This window comes from Andrena cerasifolii, chromosome 12 (assembly GCF_050908995.1).
Source record: "Andrena cerasifolii isolate SP2316 chromosome 12, iyAndCera1_principal, whole genome shotgun sequence".
In the NCBI taxonomy this organism is placed as follows: domain Eukaryota; kingdom Metazoa; phylum Arthropoda; class Insecta; order Hymenoptera; family Andrenidae; genus Andrena; species Andrena cerasifolii.
This window is the reverse complement of record NC_135129.1, coordinates 9,593,420-9,614,674: the sequence shown is the minus strand read 5'-3', so window position 1 is coordinate 9,614,674 and position 21,255 is coordinate 9,593,420. Positions and strand designations below refer to the sequence as shown.

Here is a 21,255-nt window from a genome sequence, read left to right as displayed (position 1 = left end):
TTGCAGCATGCTTAGCTCAAGAATGCACTTCAAACTAGATTTCTGTCAAATCGAAACGTCAGATTGACACGTTTCTTAGGCTAATATGTGCGGTGTGGCAATACTTCTGAGGCTGGCAACTGAGAATTCTGAGAAAAAAAATTATAGGCGCCCAACTCCTGGATTAAACAGGTGCCCGCCTTAAGGCAGGCGTATGCACTAGAGGGTTAATATCCGAAGGAATTAAGAACTGGGTGAACGATCGCGTCGTCGAGGAGTCTTTTTCTTAGTCGGCAGAAGGGATGCTGCGGATGTTTGCCGTCGTAAATTTCGCGTGCTGTACACACACGTCGAGGGGTAAGGCGTGCCGCGTTCAACCAAAGGGGACCACTGGACCGGGAATAATCGATAAATCTGCCTCCGCGGAGAAAGACCACCCTCCGCCCTTGGTAGACTTTGAAACGATCTTTCGGATCAGTCAGGCCGTACGTGATTTCGTGGAAGAAATGGGCCAAGTCTTACCTCGCCATAAATGAATTACACCCTTAAGGGACGCGATACCCAAATCGCCAGGCATTCACTTTAGTTTCCCTCTGACAATCTCAGAATTGTGCTTCAGGCTCCACGGCGTGAACTTTGCATAGATGTTACGCTAAGAGGTAAATTCACTTTTGGCATTCAGTGGAGGCTCTCTCTGAACCCGTGCATCCGAGGGCAGAGGGTGAGAAGATCATAATCTACGTGAGAACCTCTGCGGGGTAAGTCTCACCCCATCCAGTCATGTGTGATGGACCTAAATGGATGAGACGCACCCCTGCAGCGGCCGCTGGCCTATCGGCTGTCCATAATTTTTGCTGCTATTCCAAAGGGTAATATCTAGAGAGGGTGGGCAGACAGGGTGTGCTCTGCCTCCGAGAGGATCGGTACTAAGTACCCTCTTGCCTCGCGCGACATTAAAAATGTCGGCGGCTTTTGCGCGTCTAGACCCACCCCCTCACAACCGCACCTCGTGTCTATTAGCTTTGCTGGATTTCCTTTAGCCTCGGGATTCCTTCGTGCGCCGCTTTGAGCATCGATAGATCGAACCTGTTGACGTTATTAAAGGGTGAGGTGGCAAGGGGTGCTTATTACGTTAAGGGAAGTGCACTTTCGATTTTTTCCACCGTCCACGTCCCTCCTTCCCATGCTTCCTGCTCGTTTTCAATTGGGATGCCTCGGATCGTAGGCTCTATTCTATCTTATCGCGCAGTGGTTCTATTGTCAGCCGCTGTTTAATCAAAGAAACATAGCGGAATGCCCGCGCCATCTGGCCCCGTGTTTTCAGCGGCCATAGAGTCCGACTCGAGGCCGTCTATCCAGGGGCGGCCAGGTTCTGCGAAGGAGCGCGAGGGAGAGTCGGCCCCGGAGATATTACGTAGGTTCATTTCGACGTGAATCGATTTGGCAAATTGGTCAATCGGCGAGGGGTCAAAATTTCAGTAGCGGCGGCCGGGAGGATAGGGTAGCGACGGAAAGGTCGTGGGGCAGGGCGTGCGGGGAGGCTCCGGGGTGGTGGCAGCAGAGACGGTGTAAGGAAATTGTTCCGACGTGTCCACTTCCTCCCGTCCTGATGAGTTCCGTTCTGCCGCTGGCTGCTAGCCGACGGGATTCCAAAAGAATCGAGCCTTCAACGGTCAACTGGATCAAACCTTACCTACCGACTCGATCCATTGATTTATCGAGTTTCCATGCCTCCGATACGCCCGAGCCGCTTTCACACCCGCGATGCACAGTGGGCCGGATTTAAAATTTGCCGCCTTTTGGGTCTTTTTCTTAAGATATCGGAATGAAATTTACGCCAAAAAATAGGAAAAAATTATTCCTGTCTAACGATGTATAATTTAATACTTTTTTACATTTATTTATTTATTTATTATTTTTTTTAACTTATTTGTGATAAAAAAATTGAATTCTGTTTGGTACCTTATTTAATGCCCTTTACAGTGGTTTAAGCAAAATGTTTGGGAAGCTTTTCGTTTCCAAGTTATGAGGAATAATTTTTTCCTATTTTTGGCGTCATTTCGATATCTTAAGAAAAAGATCTAAAAGGCGGCAAATTTTAAATCCGGCCCACTGTGCGATGGCTCGTTTCCACGAACGTATCGAATTTTTCCAACGATCGTCCTTCGTTTTAAAGGAACTTAACAAGTGTGCCCTCTCGAGTGCCGTTCCAAAGATCCGTCGAACGGGGGTAGCGGTTGCAACCCCCGCGATTCGGTCGAAAGCGGATAAACCGGAGGTAAAGGGAAAAAGAAGGGAAACAGGTCGGACGGAGCGAATGGAGCATAGAGGCGCACAAAGCGGCTTTAATTAAATTAGAATTCTTCTGGAGAAATCCGTAAATTGGCGGTGCAGGTCTGGCCAGAGGGGCCCCCGGGCCCCCTCGCCCCGGGGGCCCTCCAGGCAAGGCGAAGAAAAAGGGGATCGGCGAAAAGGCACGCTCGTTATAAAACGAAATCGTAAAAGTTTATACGGGTTTTCGCCATGCGACGACCGCAACTTTTACCTCAAGCGATCGGCAAGGCTCGACCAGCGTCCGAGCAATATTGTGCCTGTCCCCGCTCTGCGCCTCCTACTTCTCTCTTTCGCCGTTTCCACGGAGCGAGGAACCAGGGGGACCCTATCGTAAAGTCGATGATCAAATTGTCCTCATAAATGACCGCGAAAGGCCTCGCATCCCACCCTCGCTGGGTCACCCTTAGCGGTTCTAAACGTGGCCGAGTCCTCTTCGTCGAAGGCGAAGAAGTGGTGCGGGGGGGCTCTTGCGAAACAAACAGCCTGAGTGCGGTTTTATAATCGGTGCGCGGAGAAATTTTTGCGGTTTATTGCCTTTTACGACGCGCTCCTCTGGCACCTCAGACTCCCCTCCGTTTGTCCCGCCGGTCGCAGGCAACGCAAGCCACGCCGTTCTACCTTGCGGAATTTCTTATTTCCTGCTAAGGGCTCCGCCGCTCCAGGGGCCCCGTTAATCCGAGGAAAAGCACGCTAGGTGGCCGAGACCCCGAGGAGATCGCGAAGGAACGCGCCCGGCGCGTTGACAAATTGCCGGGTGACCGGTATGGTAATCCGATAATAGAGAGAACAGGTTGATTCGGGACTAACGAGATTAATTATCTTGTTTGATCTTCTGACACTGGCCCTCGTTGATGCAGTCGCGGCCGCCTCCACCTGGCTGGCTGCCTGTCGACGAATAGTGACGCTAGACGCTTGTTACTCCGGCCTGGTGAGCTCGACGAGCTTCATTTGTCGCGGTACTGGTGTCTGCCTTCAGTTTCACGCGATTTTTTCCCTCTTTGCTTCGTTTCGGCGCCCCGAAAATGGGTGAGATTGCAGGCGATGGGAGGGTGCAGCTCGGCGTGGGTACTTGGAAGCGATCGAAGGTTTTGGCAGCTTTCAGGCGCGTTGCATGATGGGTGCCGAGGTACAGTGATCAGAGCCAATAAGTAGGTACAGAGAGGCGTTATTTTTGGCCAGTGATCAAGTGAATGGGTATAATATTCGCAGTCCTTGAAGCGGTAACCCTGTAGTGCGTACGCCTGCCTTAAGGCGGGTACCTGTTTAATCCAGGAGTTGGGCGGCTATAATTTTTTTTCAGAATTCTCAGTTGCCAGCCTTAAAAGTATTGCCACACCGCATATATTAGCATAAGAAACGTGTCAATCTGACGTTTCGATTTGACAGAAATCTAGTTTGAAGTGCATTTTTGAACGAAGCATGCTGCGAAAATTATTTTTGAAAATAAAAAAATCGAATAGAATACTTCCCGACACCGTACAGCTAAAAGAAAATTATTGGTAAGTAGTTTGTGTAGTGATCTATCGAATGGAATAAAGATTTGAAAGCAAAGAATAATTTACACCTGTGAAGCGAGGCTTGGCCGGTAGCCGCCTTAAGGGGGTATCATGTTAGTGGATCATCCTAAGTTAGTCAGGGTGTTAGTTTATCACCCTAATAATTGATGCGTGAAAATTTTACTTGTGCACCATTTAGCTCTTTGTTCATGAAATTTGGTACCTATATACACACATATATCATATCATACTATTATAATAAAGCCACAGCCTTTCTTTGTGTGCTCACAAAAATCTCAAAAAGTACTGAACAAATTATTACGAAATTTTAACTACAGTATCCTTGAACAACAATAAGGGATATATGCTATGCATTATGATATAAAATATAATTAATCTGTATAAAGAATGGTATGTACATAAAGAAGTCATGACTATAGGTCATTATATCATAAATTTATATTTTTTCCAACATTTTTTCATAGTTTTTCATTAAAAATGAAGTATTTATTTTATAAAAAAAACACTACATTTTTTGTACTTGCTACATGATCCTGCCTTAAGGCGGTGACACAGAGGGCTGCCCTGGGGAGCTCAGACGTCCTCCAAATTGAAAACAGACATCGGATTCGGTCTTTTCATTCGCGAATTAGACTAGTCTAAATTTTCCAACTGAATTAAAAATTTATGCACTAGAGGGTTAAGCTCGATCCCGCGTCGCTGCCCGTATGTGATGCGTTTGGGTTTCCATTGGTTGGTAGATTGCAACCGATGCAGTCGATACGTATCAGTTCATGTGTGTTGTCAGCCCACGCGAAGTGGGAGCGTAGAAAATTTGATGCTTCTTCCAACAACGCGTCTCTTCGGTTCTCGAGCCCACCCCTTACGCTCCCTTTCTCACTCCACGCGAGGAAATTCGCGCTACAGTCGGCTAGAGCGGAGCCAGGGAGGCCCGCGCTCCATCCGCGTAGCTCGACCAGAAGCCAAGAATCGATCGAGGTTCCCCGAAATGGTGAACGGTTCCTGCTGATTTAGCGTCGGCGGTGGCTGAAAATCGGTGGTTTCCGCGAAACGATGCGCCTTTTCACCGAACCTCGGTGGCAATCGGTCAAACAACCGTGGCCTGAAAATACGCCGGCGGCCGCAGACGGTCGCGGGACGCGTGCACACGCGCGTTACTCCCGGCGTGCAACGGGAGTGTAGGAGCGTGTACGGTGGTGCACGCAGCCCGGGCGCAGGGTTCTCTTTAATCCGTGGCCAGCGTGCCGCTGCTGGCTGTGTTCGTGACGGATCGATAACCGATAACGAGGTCGAAGCATTGCCATGCAAAACAGCTCGTTAGGCGACTCGTGAGGTCGCGAAGAGACCGCGTAGCTGGCTGCCTTTCCTTCGTCTGGAAAGACGTTGTGCTCTCGAGGATCTTGGCGCTTCTTCCATCCTCAATCGACTCCTCTGGGGCATTGTCTGATCGACGGAACAGGGGGGACCCTCCAGAGGCTGGCTTATTATTCCCGCGGTCTCCTTCGAGTACGCCCATCCTCCTCCTCGGACGTCGTGTAATCCTCGACACGTTTCGCGGAAAGAGATGACGGAGGCAATTAGTGGCGCGGCCCTTTCCCTCCACAGAGAGAAGGAGTAGTCTTTAGAGTAGTTTTCAAGCGCTCCGAACGGACGATTAAAACGAACGTCCCTCGAACGGGGGTGGCTTCTTTGGCAGCGACTTTGGGAACGGTGGTTTCGATTGATCCTTCAGTCGATACGCTTTCCTTGATCGTAACGAGGGAGGCTGTTTGTAGGATCTGGACGCTGTAATTAGGATCATCGTTTCAACGAAGACGCCGGCTCGTGATGACCAATTGCATGGAAAATTAACTCCTTATCGCGTCTGATACTCGTGTCAGTGATACGTGGATCGTCTCCAAGTTGTCCTGACTCGAGCAAAGATCACCCAGTTGGAGAGGACATGAAAAAAAAGGATCTTCTTTTGTAAATCCTCTTCTTAGCCAGAACAACGTTCCGATCGAGTTGATATTGTCCGCCAACGGGGTCGTTCCACGCGAAGTCGGACACTTTTCGGAGTAACATTTTGGATTTTGGTGCAACTTGGATATGATAGCCACTTGGCCGCTGCGAGTATCGCACGGCCCGAGCAACCAGTCGAGCCGGTGTGATTTCACGCAGCGTTACATTCAATTAATTTTCATTTGGCTAATTTTAAAACGTCCACGTTTTTCAAAACATTTCCATAAAGAGGAAAAACAGGGCTTTATCCTCCTATTTTTCCAAATTTTTAAAAAGGTGCCGTCAACTATAAAATTCCATTTGTTTAGAACAATTACTAAATAAATGGTCAAAAATTCGTTTTTATTAAGTGAAATAATTTTTATTAGGTACTCTTATATCTGCACTGTAAGCACCCAAAAGGTCATTTTTATCAGTTTATTAGTTCAACAGTTATAATTTTTGGAAAAATAGTAAACACTATACTTCAAAGAGCTGTAACATCCACAATTTTTGACATTTCGAAAAATCCTTCGAGATATGTTTATATACCCCTAAAGACTACAACATATCCAAGTCGCAGCAAAATCCGAAATGTTACTCCGAAAAGTGTCCGACCTCGCGTGGAATGACTCAACGAAGATCACCCTTTGCACAGGCGTAAACCACGCAACGCTGCCAACGAACGTAAACCCTTGGTCTCTTTCCCTCTTGGCTCCTCGTCGGCCCTCTTCGTCGCACTGATCCAGCAGCCTCTTTCGCATGCGTGGCGGCTGCGGTCGCCGCGTTGTTGGCCAGGTTCACCGGTTGAATCGCAGGTCGAAGGTGCGGGAAGACAGGGTGTACGGGGGGGTGGCAGGGTGGTTACTAATTGTCCGAGCCCTTCGCCCCGCGAGTACCCCGTCATCAACGCTGATTGCCTAACTCTAGGACCCTCGAGCTCTGTCCTCACGATCCTGCCACCGGGAGGAGGATCCTCTGGCATGTCGACACGCTCGGATCCCTCGGATACTTTGTCCGCGCTTCTGATCCCCATATCGAACTACTCTCGCGTTTTTCCACCCCTATGTTCCTTAATTCAAGGATCCGCGACTTTACCGGGACGAAGCTCTTTGGCGAATCTTATTCTGTTCTATTATTCTGTCGCGTTCAACTCGCGTCGCCTGCAGTGACAGTGGTCTATCTTCAGCGAAATAGAAATTAGGTGTGCAAGGGACCTCGTTGATCCGAAATCTCGGGACGAAAGTTTGACGAATTCCTCGGAATATTCGTGCACGGAGAGCCAGCGCAGCGACTCGCCGAAGAGGGGGTCGTCAAACACCGTCCATTCCGGCGAGGGGGTTGAAAAATCGCGAGGCGAGGAAGTCTGGCCCGACGAAAGTCGATTATTCCGCCGGTGATTCGGGCGCTGATTTTTTTTCCTCTCCTCTGCTGCTGACTCAATTATTCCTCGCGATTCTTTGGGCAAACATTAGTTAGCAGCGGGGCCGGCTCGCGCGCGCACACGGATTGCCTCCGATCGGTTTGGCTCGGTTCATGCGGCGACCCTTCATGGTTGCTTGGTTCCGTTGTCTACTCGTCAACGAGCAGCCCCACGGCTACGGGGTGTCAACGCGGTTCTCATTTTCCCCAGCCTGATCCCGTTGAATCGCTCAAAAAGCCCACCCGGTCCTTCTCTATTTACTCGCCTCGTTCACCTCGCTCGTCTAATCCTACGCACACAGGGTGGTTCTTAATTGCGTGTCAATACCGAGCACGATCGGAGAAGAAATAGTCTACAATGCAGTTTCGCGAAACAATGTTGAAGGCCGAAGATAAGTTTCAATATAGAGTCACGTAGATACGCTACAAAAATTCTGTCCATTTTCATACGATCTACTTAGCAAGATCGATCATCCATTGATCCGCTGAAAGCGACGATATCTTCGTTCATTGGGGCCCCCATAGTTCTTTAATATTCATCCTATTTTCCCGACGCATTCGTTATGAGAGCCGATAACTCCTCTCGTTCGGTATTCACGGGAATTCCGATGGCTTTCTTCGGGACACACGCGTCAGGCATTATATTCCCCCGGCGGTGAATTGAGTTATACGTTGTCACCGAGATTGACTGTCCTCGACTTCCATGCGCGGGCTTGACAAACACGTCCGGAACGATTGAACGCGAAAACGAAAACAAAAAAAAAAGAGAGAGGCCGGAGCACAGAATCCCTTGTCCTAGGTTATGTTTCACAGTGACATAGTGGCGGCAATGGAGGCCTTGCCTATCGTAACACGATATCCGCTAGGAACGTCGAATTTGAAGCATTTCTCGTGCGCGTTTTTGCGCGGAAATCACCGACGGCCCAAATTTCACGTCGCCGCCTTTTCCGTCCTCGAATAATTGTCGAAAAAGGGAGGAAAAATTGTTGAATATATACTGGGCTCTCTATTTTCGTTGGTTCAAAGTCTAAGGGAGGAAAGTGTACCTTAGAGGCTCGCGCTGGTTCACTGGAAAAGGAGAATGAGAAGCACTGACCTTCTGCTGGCCTATCGGTACTAATACAGATCTCACGCACTCCCCTCAATATAAACCATTCTCTACCCTTGTGTTCGCCGTATGGGAACCCATACGTGCACACGCAGGAACCTCGAACGACCGCGGTGGAACGGCCATTCAGATTTAAATCGCGACGAAAAAAAAAGTATGGATTCCCCTTGCAGCGGCACGAAGCGGCGTTTCAATCTCTTTCATGGTGTTCCTATGGCCTAACGCGTGCAAGACGGAACCGAAACTGTCGTTTCGAGGGGCACCGTGAAAATCAGCCTTCCTTTTGACCCACGAAGAATCCCTTGACCGAGATTGCGGCATATGGAGTCGTTAACGCGATGCGAGAAGTAGGGGCGGTGTTAATTCAGTGAAAAACGGTTAAGTTCTGGCGGAGAGAATGGGTTCCACGAAGGAAGCGTGTTAGTAGCAGAGGTAAGCAAAATTTGTATTAACATCAAATTTCGAATAGCGAATAAAAGTTAAACAAATTATTAGTCATTCGTTCGTTAATCCGAGTTAACTTTATTCGACACAGGACCGAATTATTTTTTCTTAACTTTTATTCGTTATTCGAAATATTATTTAATTAAAAATTTTGCCCGCCTCTGGTTTGTAGGGAATGCAGTTTCAGAATTAAGGGTTTTCTTAATGGAGGGTGGTAATTATGAGTGAATTAATGGTGAGGGGTGAAAGAATGCGAACAGCAGGGCGATTTAAATTTTCGCATCGATTTCGATTTTATTCCTCTCGTTCCGTCTCTATATAATACCATCTGTTTACATTAAATTAGATCTCTGGCTTATAAATAATATCAATATCTCTGTCTTTTGGTCTCTCTCTACACGCACTCACGCACCCACGCATACCAGTACACATGCTCGTTCCACGCACGCTCACGAGTATACATATATATATAATATCTCTGTCTCTCTACATTATTGTCCACGAACTATCTACACGTATTTACAAACTGCCCTATGTACAATAATTATATCTCGCGTATGTACACAACGACCGAGCGGATCGAAAGTGACCAGCCTTCGATCGATCGGAGAAGACACCTCTCCACCCTCTTCAATCACCGTGAATTAACGTACGATCTCCGTAGCGTAACTGCGAGTAAGTACGTCATCTCTGCCGCGCCGTCTTCGTAAAACCGAAGACCTCGAATCATTTGGACGCGCACCGGTCGAACTCCCGACGCCCCGGAAGAACGAGCGAGCAGCGTACAGAAAACAAGAACGAATAAAAAAAATTGCGCTCTATCGAGCAACGATTAACGTCGGCGACGATCGCGCCGGTTCCTTTCATCACGAGCGGATAGGACCGTTGCGCGTGCACCGACGACGTCTAAGTAATCACTAGCCTTCCAGCGAGAAAACCTGTTTCATCGTGTCCCGAGGTCACTTGGGCCCTAGTAGGGCCTCCAGACCGGCTTGGCCGTCGGCGGCGACGAGATCTTCGTCGGGGACGGGCTCCTCTTGATGGAGAGCTTCTGCGCGATCAGGGCGGTGGGCGCTTTGAGCTCGTTCCTCGCGCCTAGCGTAGGCTTCACGTCGGTCTTCTCCGGGGACGACGAGGACGCGGTGATCACCGACGACGCGGGAGGAAGGGTGTTCAATCGGATGGGCACGAACGCGCTGCGAACCTCTTCGGCGGCCGATTCGCTGCCACATTCACTGGGGCTCCTCGGGGGTGTCTTAGATGGACTGTTCGGTATGGCTGCTGGCGTGGTGGTCGCCGTGGTGGTTTTCGCTGGAAGCGTGGTGTACTCCGTCGGGAATTTCACCGGCTCGAAGGAGTACGGCGGTAGAACCGTCGGTGGGAAGGTCGGTGGGAACAGATCCGCCGATGACATTGGTATGGTTCCTGAGGAAGCAGAGAAAAAGAGCGCGTCGATTAGAGAAGCTGCCGCGTTTCCAGAGGAGCTGCCGTTCGGGGAGAGGAAGCGCTCGTGGGTGAAGGGAGGCTAAGTCGTATTGTTGTTGCGCAGCTAGTGGGGCGGCTGAATTGGGGGCCGAAGGGGTCCGTTGTGGGAAAAGGGAGCTCAGGCTCACCCCTCGGTCCAGCCACGGGTGTATGAATCATCGCTAGGCGTCGCGGACTACAGGCGAAATCGATAACGCGGACTCTCGTGAACGCGTGTCCTCTTTCCAAGGCTTCCCTTTTCCTTCGGTGCAACGAGACCGGCTTCGCCGGACTGGCTTGCCGCGCGCATTGTTGGCATTTGATTGATTGCGAGCGGGACGAACATGAAGGGCTCTGATGGGACCGATTAGGAGCACTTTGGGCGACTAGGATTTTTGATTATCCCGACTTCTGATTGGGGAATGGCAGCTGGGGCGCAGAGGCTTCTCGCTCCATGGAGCATGCACCTCGACAAGCGACGAGTGAACGATGTTCTGGGTACCGATCAGAGATCTTAAGCTTCTTGTACATCCAACCGCGAATTGAGATTTCAGAACATCGTCAGGTGGTCAGTTATCGAGGTACGCACGTGTCTTAGAAAAAGCAAGCTTACCTTTGACGTACGCAGGGTGAGGCAAGTGCCACGCCTGGCCCAGGTACGTCACGTCCACCCATGGATTGAACAGTCCAAATCCAGGGAATCCAGGTCCGTACTGGTAATCTGCAAGCAAAAGAGTGGTTTTATTTAACGCGTTCGCGTCGGAAATAGCCAGGAAAATCCGAACTCGAGCAGCGATTCCTTCGGCTCTATAAATAAATGCCGCGATCAAGGTTCCTCCGCAGCCACGGGGAACCTTGGCAAACTTTTCCGCGCGGAGGCCCACCCGATGAAAAAAAAAAGACGAAGCACAGCGGAGAACGAAGGAGGAGCGAGGAGAACGGCCTGCAAGACTAAACTGTCGGGGAGAACCAGATATCCAGGGCGGCTTTAGGGACGCCTAACGAACTGACAAAGAGTAGCGATGGCAGAGATAAAAAGTCGACTCGGGGGCGGCTGGGTGGCCATAAAACGCGGATTAACGACGCTCTCCGTAGGCGAGCTAGCCGATTTCTGTTTACACGATCCCCGGCTACGCTATAACGCTACCCGCTCGTACGGTTTCCGTAGCACGAGCCACATGCTACCGCCATATGCGGCGCGATAAACAAACGCGTAAACGCGACGGCTCCTTTGCAGGCGGGGGAACACGGTTTGATGGCCGACGGGAACGTTCGTCTTTTCTAATGCCAGCCGCGGCTCTTTTGGCCGACCGAGCAGCCGACCAATAAACACACGGGACTTTTAGTGTTCTCCACGGCGTGGTCGCCGCTGGAAAATCAGCGGCGGCGGGGCTCGGGGGAGGAGGGGAGAAAGGACGTCCGACGGTGGCTTGAAACGATGCCAGCAAAAGTCTCCGCGGAAGGCGGATTCGCAGGCCCTGCTTTCACGCGTCTCCCCGTGTGTCCACGGAGTGCGTGTGCGCGCGCGCGAGCTCGTCGCGCACAACCACCCTTGTACACGTGCACGTGCGAACGACTCCGGAGCTTGCGGCTCGCGGTTTGAGGTCCACCGGATTATTAAACGCCTGCGAGACTCCGACGCCCGTTTGCGGATTCTGCGCTCGGTCACGCTGCTCCCGCCGAATTATCCACCTCTCCTCCTCCTCTTCCCCTCTTGGAATTTCGCTGGACTTGCAGCTCGAGATTTGGCGACTCGAGGGTGAGGAGAGTGTCCGATACGCGCGAGTCTAGGTAGTTTTCTGAATTTATTCGAGGGTGGTTTGAGATTCGAGTAAATTGGTGGATAGAGAAAGTGAAGGGTGGGCTGCGTTTCTTGTTTCTGAAGATGGAGGGTTGAAGAGTTTGTCGGGGTGGTATTCGAGGGAGGCTGGACGTTTAGGATTCTTAATGTCCGAGGATCTAGAGCCGGAGGAATCTTGTAGAAGATTCGATGCGATGGTTATACAGGGTGGAGGAGAGATTGGAGATGCTTGTGGTGAACTTACTCGACTTGGACCTTGGTTCCCTGGGTCCGTCCACCGTGACCTTGATGGCCTTCGTGTAGGTGGCCACTTGGAATGGTACCGTGCTGATTTGTATGGTTAGTGAGAAGGACTTTCCTGTAACGAAACGCGAAGATGTCTCTGTTAATTCTCTGTGAACGTTGCCAAGCAAGCCGAGCTTGGGAGAGGATTCAGGACATCTCGGATACTGACCTCTTCCGCTACGACCGACGAATCTGAGGTCGTTGAACTTGGCAACCTGGTTCTTCATGACCGCGGTGCAGTTTCGCAGTTCCCCGCAGCAGTTCTCGTCGTTGCCCGCCTTGATGGTGACCAGGGTGCCGTCGGTGACCTCGTCGAGCGCCACGACCTTGAAGGCCACTGGTAGCGACTTGTTCGACCTCCAGTGTGACGGCAACGCGCTGCAGAGGATGACTGGGCTCCCGGTCCTCACTAGGTTGCCGTGGCAGGCCTGCAGCGTCTCGTGAATCGCGTTGAAGCTGTCCATTCCTAATGGTCCGTCCGGCAGATGCATTTTTTTTTTCACAAAGGTCCAACAGTGTAATCCTCAAGAGCACCAAGATCGTTTATCACTGAGTATTGTGTATCTCCTCGTGGGATCGCACCGTGTGTCTCTAACACTTAAGCCAAACGGGAACGAAACACCACCAACAAACAAACAAACGAAGGAGTCCCTTCGCGTCCACGATGTTCTTTTAATAGTCCCGAGGAACGAGACACGTTCCTGGCACTCGCTGTCCCAATGATCGATGCAAACTAAAAATGATCTACGGAAGCTGTACGCGGAACCGACGCGCTCTCGATGCCGGCTGAGCGGATTCTAGTTTTTCGCGGCCGCAGCCGCAGCTATTTAGAGGGGATTTTTCTCCCCTCCAATTTTTCCGGAGCCCCACCCAGGCGAGGCGCGTCGACCAATGAGGACGGCGGTCGTGTTGTGGCCTCCGCGGCTCGCCGCCTTCGCCCCTAACCAGGCTTAGGGGGTGCCTTGCGAAAGGGGCTGCTAGCCTGCTGCCTCTCTTGCCAAGGGTGGCTTGCGCCTCCGCTCTTCCTTACGCTCGTCACCCTCCCGCCCGTCTCTTCCCTCCCTCGTCACGCACCCCTGTCTCTCGCTCTTTCTCCCCCGTTCTCGCGGCTTTCACTCTCTGCCCGTCCACTGGCCGTCATCCCTCTCTGTCATCCACTCGTACGTACACGCGTTTCGGTCGCTCCCCGTGTCTCCTTCCGATCCTTCCTCGCTTTCCGTCTGCTCTCCTTCTTCTCGGCCGTCGTACCTTGCCAGCCGCGCCACGCTTACGTGACGACGTAAATTTTCACGCGCACGTGTTCCAAACACCCCACCCTGGCCACCATCTACGCTCCTCCGCTCCACGCTGCACGCGTTTCTTCACCTCCACGAGGATCGCGGGAGTGAAACGCTGCCGCGCAGCTGGTGCATCTCGGAGGATCATCGCGTGGATTTCACAGAGGACGCTCTTCGTTTCTCGATTCAATTTTTCAATAGTAGGGGTGGTGTTTGGATTCTTTAAGACTAATCAGAGAAGGTTACCTGGTAACTTTTACGTACGTAGTTTGCATACTCTCCTTGTATCGCAAATTGAACTGTACGCAAGGGCTGTTATCACTGGGTATTTGACGTAATTATATACTTATTAGTAATACTTTGGTAACAATAACACGCGTATCGCATTATCTGCTTGTAAAACTCTCTGATGCCTTCTGGCGATACTCGCGTACACCTGAACACACACACTCCACGCACAAACACACATATATACCACAGAGAGCACTTGGAAAAACAAAGTGTACATCGAAAATGATTATTTGAGTAATGAATGTAGTTTCTTCCCTCGATGAAAGTTTCCAACGACTCACGGTGGAGTTTTCGCGCCACAGCCTGGTCCCATTAATAAACGGCATAATTTATTGAGTTATGAGGATCATCGGGCAGTTAGGCCCAATATTTGGACAGGGACTCATGCGGTGTCTTCGTGGGGGGCCACGAGGCTATATCGGCGTTTGACGCAGCAGTGGTGGACGAAGACGGAAGGTCGGCGTGGCCAGAGATTTATTGGGGTGCGGGGCTCATTTCACCGATTTTCGCGCAAAAGAGGCGCGCCAATTCAGCCCTTCTGCCAGGGCAAACTCGAAAGGACAGGTCGTAAAGGTCGACGCTTGGTCGTGCACGAAATTCGAATCGATCTTGACGGAATCCCAACCCTTTGGCTTTCTGGGTCAGCGTGTCGTTCACGGGGCTTTCCTGCGAGATTTACAACGAAATTGCACTCGCACTCTCGCCACCCCTTTCGCCTGCCACGTTACGAAGAGGAAGGGCGAGGTGAGGCCAGACCAGGCCAGTCCCGATTCAATTTCTTGATCGCGCCATTTCTATGCTCGCAGAATCGCATTTTCACTTCTATTTTCGACCCTCCATGGCTTCCAAACATTGTCACATGAGATATTCAGTCACGCATGTTAATTATCAAAGTCGAGAGATGCGTAGCTAGTCTCCCAAGTTCATTAATTTTTCAGTAAAGGAAATACGCGGTGAAAGTTTTCTATTTCTCTATTTTCATGCCCCGTGTCCCGTATGCTTTCTTCGTTCTTTTCTAAGCAGCGCACAGTGGGGAATTTTTGCGATTTTATGGCCAAAACTACTGAAATGAAAATTTTTAATTTCACAAATTTAACGCAAATGTCAATTGAAGAATTATATCCATTTTCGTGGTCAAAACCTCAAAGCTTATTTTTAATATATAAAATTCGGCACTTTTACGTTCTTATATATGAGAAACTAAATTATCCGAAAAACAGCACTTACAAAAATTACGAACGATAAAGATTTTTTTATTATTTACATTTATACACTTTTTTCTTTGTTAGAGCATGCCTCTGCTACAGTGCAGCAGGGCATAGCAGAAGGGTTATCGCTTCTGACGACAAACAAACATACATTAAAAAAGAATAAGAAGGTTTGTAATGTATAACATGTGAACCAGTCTCGGTCACAGTTATGTCGTATGTTAGACAAGACGCACTGGGTCGTGTTTAAAAAAATGCATATAATTACAAGATTAGCAACTATCAGCAATTAATAATTGCATTTATAGAATGAAAATAGTCCAACGTAAAATAGGAATGAAAATCATTGCAGGATATTATGGGATTGATAACTATTTTACGTATTGAAAATTGATTCTTATATGAAAAGGTTATTTCTAAAACACTACTTTAAAAATTGTATAAATTACATATTAAAAACCGAAACATAATTATTTTGAGGTCAAAAAGATATCTTACGCACCACCAGGAATTGAATCCATGCCTTGAAATTATTTTCAGATCTTTAGATAACACAATATAAATGTTTGAAGCAACTTGAAAATCTGGATGAATTCTTTGCGATCGGTCTAACCTCACATGAACATAAATCGCGAAATTTCCCCACTGTGCAGCGTGGTGTAATTTCTAGAGATTACTGCTTTAGAGGGTTGCATTATCGATGCTTCGAATCGGAGCCCCAAATTGATACCGGGAAGCCAGCTTTCTATGGGAAAAGACGCGTCCCTGTCGGTAGCCCCTCTTGGCGGAATAGAGGCCACGATCCATAAAGGCCCAGTTTCGAAACTTTTACTACCGATCGTCACGAAGGAAGCTCGTCTTCCCGAAGGTTCGCAGGCTAATTTCTAGGTAAAAGGACGTGAAAAAGGCTCCCTCGAATTTCTCTGCTTTCACGCGTTTAGAGTCTGTCCTTGAGCAACGGTCTCTTCAGGGGCTGGTCCCGGCACCTACCAACAGATTAACGCGAGATTAACCCCATTTTTTCCACCCTCTGCCACGCATCTGCGATGATCGAAGTGTAGGAAAGCTTACACCCGCCTCTCCCTCCGATGGTGTCCCCTGAACAGGGTAAGGAACTTGGGGGTAAAAAGTAGCTGCGTCAAAGGTAGCGTCTCTTTCAGCGATACAGTGGAATTCCTGTAAAAATCCCGAAGCTTTTGGTATATCGAATTCTGCTGCGGAGAAATCAAATCTGCGCATTTAAGCTCTGAAAAGCATTTTACGCGAATATATATAATCCCAATTGTTTGAAATTGCTGCAACTAATTGACAGCATTCTCTCCGTAAATTGACTTGCATTCTGTTTCTGACCTGTCTTTTAATATCCCATGCCACCGTAGTAATCTCCTACTAAACTTGTCCCTTCAGTCTTATTTATAAAAGAGCAAATTCCTACCTATCTCTACCTAAATAAAACCTTTCAAAATTCCTTCCTACCCCCCGGTGAAGTTTCTCGCCGTTCGATTTATGTTACCCGACCGTGTCCATGGACGTTAACAGGGCCTGCAATTAATTAATAGTGGCCCCGTTCGCGGGGAGAAGCGACGGCAGGACGGGATTTCACTTAACGAGCCGCGCGGAGGACTAATTTCTTAAAACGTACCCCCCGAGGCTTCCGTTTCCTCGCCACTGCCCAGCAAAAGGCTGCAGCCTGTTTTTTTTTTAATAAAGCCTAGTGCCTGCGCCTGGACAAAGACAATGGCCCGAATGTCACAGCAGCATAAGAGATGCCGCGGAGTATGACGGGGGGGAAAAAATAGAGAAAAGGCGAGAAAAGATGCACGGCCAATGCCGACAGGGGCGTCGTTTGATTCGTCAACGGCGCGGCATCGAGTGCCGTTTCGATCCCGGCTAGGAACCTCTAGTCCGGCGGGAAACGCGAGGTTAGATTAACTTTGCGTTGCGTAAAATTACACAAAGGGCCGGAGGAGCTTTGAGCGAAAGGCTGGATTACGTCTGTCACCGGCGGGCTTCAGTTTAAACGTCACTTTGAGCGTCGGTTGGCTGGATACTTTGTTTTTTAACCGCGTCTGGAAACTCGCAGCGCTTTGATTCTCCACTGTTCTTCAGTTGAAGCCGGTGCATTTCGCGTTATTAATCCTCCTTTGTAGAAAATCGGTGTGGAACAGGGGTTGCAAACCTGCGGAGTTGAATGTTTGCGCAGAGAAGCTTGCTTTGGATATCCAGACAGAGAGTTCTTCACTTACAAGGATGATCGAGCACTGTCGATCGAAGCTCTCGTCGTAGCAAACTTGTTGCTCCGCGGAGCACCGGCGGGGGTGCAATTAAAGGTATCGTCGGCCCTGGTTATCAGCGGCTCAAGTAACGCGCGCGGAATCGCGGAGTTTTGGAGAGCAGGCGTAAGAGAGGGACGAAGGGTAGCGTCGTGTGTTTCGACGTCGGTGGATGGAGAACGATGCGCGAGAAGGGGTGGCGGTTGAGGGGAAGGTGGAAGAGCAAGCACAGGGCACAGAAGTTAACACGGGAGTGTGCATTGTGTGCGGTGAGCGAGCCGGAAGCGTCGCCATACTGCGTATCGCCCCGCGTCGCTTTTGTTTCCGTTCTCGTTGCCCCGATCGTTTTCTGCCCCCACCTGTGCCACCCCCTCGCCTCCTCCTCCTCCGCAGCCACCTCTTGCACCCTGCTCTCTACGCCCCTTTTGTTTCGCAGCCTCGTCTCTTTCGAATCTCTCGAATCTCTCTCGCCGGAGAAACGCACCCGTGAAGTTTGTCGGCCGATAAAGGGAACCTGGCGTGTACCCTTTGCTCGCCCTCACAACCCTTTCGCCATTTTTTCCCTTCGCCACTTCGCGTTTATTCGTTTAAAGCACCCAGCATCCTCACCTCGCGGAATCACCCTCCGTGTATTTTTTTTTTTTTATAGAATTCCATGAAGTGCTGGAAACAGGGCTTGAATAGGTTTCGAAAATAACTGTTTCAAACTGTTATATAAAGGTTCTGACTGAAAGAGTTATTCGGAACCTTTATTCGGAATAACCGTTATAAAGAACCTAAATATCAGACTATATAAGTATAAGTTACGGTTCCTATATAGCTCTATAACTTTTATTTTTTAGGTTCTATATAAGTTACAAAGCGGTTACAGAACCGATTCTTGTAACGATTGTACAGAATTTTACAGTAAATGAAATCACAACATATTACAACTATATATTACTCTGTGTAACCAAATTGTTTAAAAATTATTATAAATAAGTAATATTATAAATACAAGAATCGGTTCTATAACCTTCTATAATCGGTTCTAAAAAATAAAAGTTATAGAGCTATATAGGAATCGTAACTTATACTTATATAGTCTGATATTTAGGTTCTTTATAACGGTTATTCCGAATAAAGGTTCTTCATAACTCTTTCAAGAACCGAAATCATTATAATAACGGTTTCAAGCCCTGGCTGGAAATCATTTACATTTTAACAACGTCGTCTTGAATTATCCGTGGTAGTAAATATAGTGATAGAGAACCTCGGTTACAATCGTGTCCGATCTAATCGCTCTGGAAGCGTCAGAAATCCCTAAAACGTCCACCTACCCTTCCTATCGCGCACCAGGTGGCGAGAGAGAAAAAATCGCCTAGCTGGGAGCACGACGGGGATTGATTAAATAACAAGGTAAAAGCCGCTATTACTATTCCCCGCGTCGCGCTAAAACACCGCCCTTTGATACCCATTATCACCGTCTGGTTACCTGCTATTAATACCCGATATCGATGCCTATTAGCCGACGCACCTAATAACCTACAAGCCAGACTATAATGCTCTCAGCACGCGGCAGTTCAGATTCCAGTGTATAGCCGTGCCACATTCTCCGCACCAAATGCCAGGCTCGCTTCCCAATAAACGGGTACAACCCCCCCGCGCCCCCTCGCTCGCCTCTCTTCTCAGCGGACCGGCCGCCCCTCCCGTCTCGCCGATCACCCCTCCGTCGTCCTTAATTCGAGTCAAGATTACAAATTGATTCCGTAGCAGTCTGTGTATGAATCAGGCGTCACGTGTTCGGGACGCACCCCTCGAATGCTCGCTGGCTCGCCTAGCTCTCCGCGCACCCGACACCCCCCGCGCCGGGGGTGCACGCGCGTACACCTACACTAAATCTAAACCCGCCACTGTACAACGACGAGAGGGGCCGAGGCTTGTACCTACTACCCTGTTTCACACCCATATGTACAGCTTCGACCCAAAGTTCGGTCCACGCGATTGTTTCTTCGGGGTCGGCTGTCTGCTTTGCTTTGGGGTCGCTCGAGGATCCCGTGCTGAAGGATCCAAGAAGTGTTGATCGAGGGTTTGGAACTTCTCCCGGAGACACTCGTCGTGCTTTAACTCTAGGTGATAAGGTTTTTTGAGGGTTGCTTACGAGGGTGAAGAGTGGACGAACTGGGTTTCCAGTTGATATTTTGAACGGGGAGGTTGAATTCTCTGTGGGGTTATTTGTGGAGGATGGATGCTTCAGATTTCTTTTGGAGCCTCTGGTAATTTCTAAGGGGATGTAGTAGGTGCTGGGAAGCTTCGAGGTGTTTTTTTAGACAGGCAGGATCGCTCCACAGTCCAGGAAGACTTTGTCGCAGGGAATCCCGAAGAACTCGATCAGGAAGTGGCTGCAAATCGAATTTCCACCAACCAACGATCAATTTTGTCAGAAAACTATCTTTTCTGATCTGTCGAGGGGCATCGAACTGCTCCGTCTCCCCTATTTCACGAATTTCTGTTGCCGTCGCGATTCGAGGGCGGCCATCCGGATGGAAATCTCGACGGGTCGATTCACAGGAAGCCTCCGAGTGTTTTTGAGATCCCGTGTACCTAGGTCGTCGCATGATCGATGCCCCCGGGGCCATTATTACACGGAGCCCCTTACGTAGTATTGTTACGGACCCCATACGGAGTTGCCGCGAACGCCGAGGGTGTAAGGGGGTGAGCGAAAAACGACGTGTGTGGAAAATCGGCGCTACGTGACAAATCGTAATTGAACAATTCCAGTTTGACGCGCGCGATGATTGGACAGCGTCGAGTCTTGAATCAAGCTGATCGGTTCGTCGCTGTCATTCCTTAATAAGGGGTCCTTAGAAACTGTCTGCAACGCAGAAACCCCGTGGATTCGTTAATTTAGGGCTTACCGGTCCCTTTTCTTCCCCGATGGAAAACCTCTAATTAGCTCGAAGGAAAAAGTTGCAACTCGCTAGGCTTGGAGTCACGAAACAATCAAATTTAGGGTGAGAAGATCACGGAGCACCGTTGGAACCCTTCGCGCGCAATTACCACGGCGTGAAAAATCCCTCCGACGTTCCTAAATCACGAGGCAACGACGCAAACCGTCGTTCAACCACTGTTCGCGCTTGTTGGCGAACGTTAGAAGCCATCCCATAACGAAATGACCGTCGAAGACAATGTAATTCGGGACGGCTCATCAAGCTGGGATGAAACAGACTCCTCGGGTCCTCCCCCTACGCTATTACCTCATTAATGGCACTTCCCTCCATCGTGTCTGACGATATGGTAACCCTTCGCCGGCCCCGTCTTCCCCTTAAGTCCTACTGCTAAGTCCTAAGTAAGGTCACCGAGCAATTTCCGGTAGCCATCTTGGCTAAGAGCCCGCGGTGTATTTCCTAAACGCGTTGGTCGAATTCGTAGCACATGATCACACCCCACGGGCCACTGCAGACTTCTCCGAACGAGGGGGTGGCATTCGGGGGTGGCTCGGCGGAATTAGACGTGGATCATTCGTCACTGGGATTGGAGAATGTTGCATGTAACGTTTTCTACAGATTTTTGCTACCCATTTTGTGGGAATTCAGAAGTAGAGTAACTAACGGAATCAAGAGAATGAACACGTACGAGCTATTCCACGTCAAAACGAATAGGTGACAAATTTAGTTTCACCGATCCCCTTCAAAATTACAGCATTTGTCGATAACCTAGCAAAAACAAAGTATACTAAATTTCAACGGCCTATGTCAAATAGTTTTCGAAATATTTAATGTTAAAGTTTCGAAAATCAAACAAAATCGGCTGACGGGTCATCACTTAAACTGTAATATCTCGGTCATTTTTAAAGATAATGCCACTGTCTTGGGTTCATTTTAAAGCTGAAG

The 21,255-nt window shown here is 49.3% G+C and overlaps 2 protein-coding genes across 9 annotated transcripts in view; one reads left to right on the top strand and one right to left on the bottom strand.

Moving 5' to 3' along the window:
* The window catches only part of LOC143375562 (uncharacterized), a 112,333-nt gene that overhangs the window by 45,096 nt on the left and 45,982 nt on the right, over positions 1–21,255 (top strand). The window contains exon 2 of one of the 8 annotated variants that reach the window (XM_076824803.1): positions 599–700. The exons of the other annotated variants lie outside the window; for them this stretch is intronic. The gene's annotated coding sequence lies outside the window, so the exon portion shown is untranslated. The remainder of the gene's footprint in view (positions 1–598; positions 701–21,255) is intronic. 8 annotated transcript variants of the gene reach the window in all.
* Positions 9,062–13,185, bottom strand: LOC143375251 (uncharacterized). The gene is made up of 4 exons (XM_076824180.1): positions 12,504–13,185; positions 12,294–12,407; positions 10,862–10,969; positions 9,062–10,209 (listed from the first exon to the last, which is right to left on the bottom strand). The coding sequence occupies exons 1-4, from the start codon at positions 12,823–12,825 to the stop codon at positions 9,755–9,757; spliced, it is 999 nt and encodes a 332-aa protein (XP_076680295.1). The 5' UTR covers positions 12,826–13,185; the 3' UTR covers positions 9,062–9,754.